At 38.9% G+C, this 2,914-nt stretch overlaps 1 protein-coding gene across 2 annotated transcripts in view; it reads right to left on the reverse strand.

Moving 5' to 3' along the window:
* Positions 1-160: 160 nt before the first annotated feature.
* Positions 161-2,914, reverse strand: part of coq4 (coenzyme Q4 homolog (S. cerevisiae)) — an 8,795-nt gene continuing 6,041 nt past the window's right edge. For both annotated transcript variants that reach the window (XM_005930091.2, XM_005930092.3), the window contains exons 6-7: positions 2,359-2,452; positions 161-712 (exon numbers count right to left, since the gene is read on the reverse strand). In XM_005930091.2, coding sequence (XP_005930153.1) covers positions 535-712; positions 2,359-2,452 — 272 coding nt within the window. In that variant the 3' untranslated portion in view covers positions 161-534. The remainder of the gene's footprint in view (positions 713-2,358; positions 2,453-2,914) is intronic.

Here is a 2,914-nt window from a genome sequence, read left to right on the forward strand (position 1 = left end):
GCTGTAGAACACAGAAAGTGAAAAGTACCAGGCGATAAAACAAAAAGTCAGAATACCCCTGAGAGCACATTTCAAGTTTCAGTTAATGAGCAATGACAGATGAACAAGTGCAGATATTTTGTGTAAATACATCTTTCTGTAAAAGCACCACAAATCCAACTTAAACACTGTGATGTATTCCACTGTATCCAATGAACTCTGCCACATGCACACAATAGAAAACACAGTGGCTGAGGTTACAACTTCTGAGCAAAAAGTAATATTAGTGTCAAAAAAATAAGCCTGTTTTAATAACTACAACAACTTTAATAATTCTAGTTACATGGCAGAATCAGACACAAATAAAAGCATCTCATCAGCTGAGATCATCTTCCGTTAAAACCAGAAAAACAGGAAAGGAGATTTTTCAAATCTTTGCAAAGAGGGAAATTCTCCCTTCCCCCCAGCATTACAAATTTCCACAGAATCTTTTACATATTTCTGGTTTAGTCTCTTGTAGAGCAATTTCCAGAACATTCATTATGTTTTCCCTCTTTAGGTCTTCTTCTTAGCCTTTGGTATGACAGGAGGTGGCTCGATGTTGAGCTCTCGCCGGAGGTCCTCGAGGCTCTGCTCCCAGCGCCTCTCGTAGAAGATGCTGAGGACGCAGCGAGCACACCGTCCGTTCTGCAGAGCCCACGGGCCCAAAGATGTAAAGAGTGACTGTAAACGACTGGGAGAAGGAGGAAGAAGGAAAATGAGAGCGTCATATAACAATAATGAGGAAACCTGGCCAATAAACAACAAAGTCCCCTGATACTGAGGAAGTTCACAGGTATTAAATGAGGAAGACTTTATGATTTGCAGGAAAACAGCCCACATACATTTCATCATCCCACACCCACGCACAATTTAGTCACTTACAGGATTTTACTGCTTCCAGATGTTTTATTTTGGACATTTTACACTGTATCCACTAAATCTGAGTACAAAAGGACTTCTGATAATCTCGATTAGTTTCTCCATTGTGCTGAACTGAAAGTGAAGAACTGTTATAAAGACGAGGCGGTCATTCGGTGATGACAGTAAATGCAAGTTTGGCTTCTGGGTAACTGAGATGATTTATTGCTTTTTATTTCAAGAAACAATGACACGTCAAATACTCCAGAAATGGACTTAGATGGATTTACATACACTACATTGCCAAAAGTATTCACTCGTCTACTTTCACAAGCATATGAACTTGAGTAACATCCCATTCTTAATCCATGGGGTTTAACATATTGGCCCACCCTTTGCACCTATAACAGCAGAGTGCATGCTTAGGTACTTGATTTTATTCACCTGCTCCCATGGAAGTGATCAGAACACCTGAAAATGATTTGGATTTGGGAGTGAACACTTTTGTCTACAATCTAACATTCACTTCCATCTCCACTTGGAGAGTGGTCCGGGTTTTCACTTCTCCCTCTGGCTCCCTTTTTATTCTCATATTTCACGAGAACAACTGATTACAACATTGAATTCCTTCCTGTTGAGCTTGCTGTTCCTCTTTTAGAACACTATTTATCTGATCTTTAATAGCTGGATTTCTTTCTCTCTCTCTTTTTTTTTTTTTTTTTAGCTAGATTTCTGTTGCAGGAAGAGAGCTGACTTAAAGTCTGGCTTAGTTACCAAGGTAACAGATGCTCTGGTGGGGTTTTTCACTGAGCCCTGAGTTTCTCTCTGACTCTTCCCCTCTTGCTGAGGCAGCTCTGATTTCATTTCCTTTAATATCAAAGCATCCACAGAGGGCATTGATGTTCATGTTGAAGTTCCAGTTAAATATAAATTCTTTAGCCTTTAATGTGACCGATTTGCTATTAAATAGTAATGGATGTAGAGCACAGCTTTATATTTGTATCATTAGTTATTATTAATCTCTGGCTTTCTTCAGTGTGTCATTCCTAACTGAAAGCAGCAGATGCCTGGTTCTCCTGGAGGTTTACTTCTGTTAAAAGGGAGTTTTTCTTTCATCCTGTTGGTCATTGGTGGGAAATCTTGTTGTTTTTTTCTCTGTGTTATTGTAGGGTCTTTACCTTAAAACATAAAGCACACTGTTGTTCTGATTTGGCGCTTTATAAATGAAACTGAATTGAATCGAAATACTGCATTAAAATGGAGAATCCTGGTATCAGAGCTCCACTGATGATGTCACATTTTTTCATAAGCTGCACAAAAATTTAATCATATAAGGAGTTTAGTTCTAAACTCAACAACTCAAAAAGCAGCAATATGCTTTTTGAAACAGACGTCAGCCTGTAATCAGACTCAACCCAGCACTTACAGAAATTTCAACAAGTCAGTCAAACTATAACTCTCCTGTTATCCCAACTATACCTTGCATTTAGCCGTAGTGGTCCTAGCACAGCTCCAAGAGCACACATGGGAAGCCCGGTCTGACTAGCTTCAAACCATTTCACAGCGACTTCACCTGAACGGAAGACACAGAAAAGGACACAAACATGCAAATTAAAGATTAAATTAGGAGAAAGAAAAGGAGAAGTTGTCAGCCAACAGTGTATTAAAATAACTTCTGTGTGAACCCTATTTCTCAGAGTTTTTGGCAGGTTTATTCTGATATAGAATCGGTCAAATAGGAGATGCCTGCAAAACTGAAAACTCAGGTCAACACTTTATATCAAATGGACTTAAAATGTAGGTTTAGAGATTTGTAGGTTTGTAGAGACAACTGGATGAGAAAACTTGGGAGCGAAGAAATGAAGTTCAAATCTTTTTGCTGTAAAACTGGAAACATTTGTTCAGGCATGCACAGAATAACTCTCACTGACATACAATTAGGTATGCACTATACAGTGGGGCAAAAAAGTATTTAGTCAGCCACCGATTGTGCAAGTTCCCCCACCTAAAATGATGACAGAGGTCAGTAATTTGC

This window comes from Haplochromis burtoni, unplaced genomic scaffold (assembly GCF_018398535.1).
Source record: "Haplochromis burtoni strain Fernald_Lab_line unplaced genomic scaffold, NCSU_Asbu1 Contig_72, whole genome shotgun sequence".
NCBI lineage: Eukaryota > Metazoa > Chordata > Actinopteri > Cichliformes > Cichlidae > Haplochromis > Haplochromis burtoni.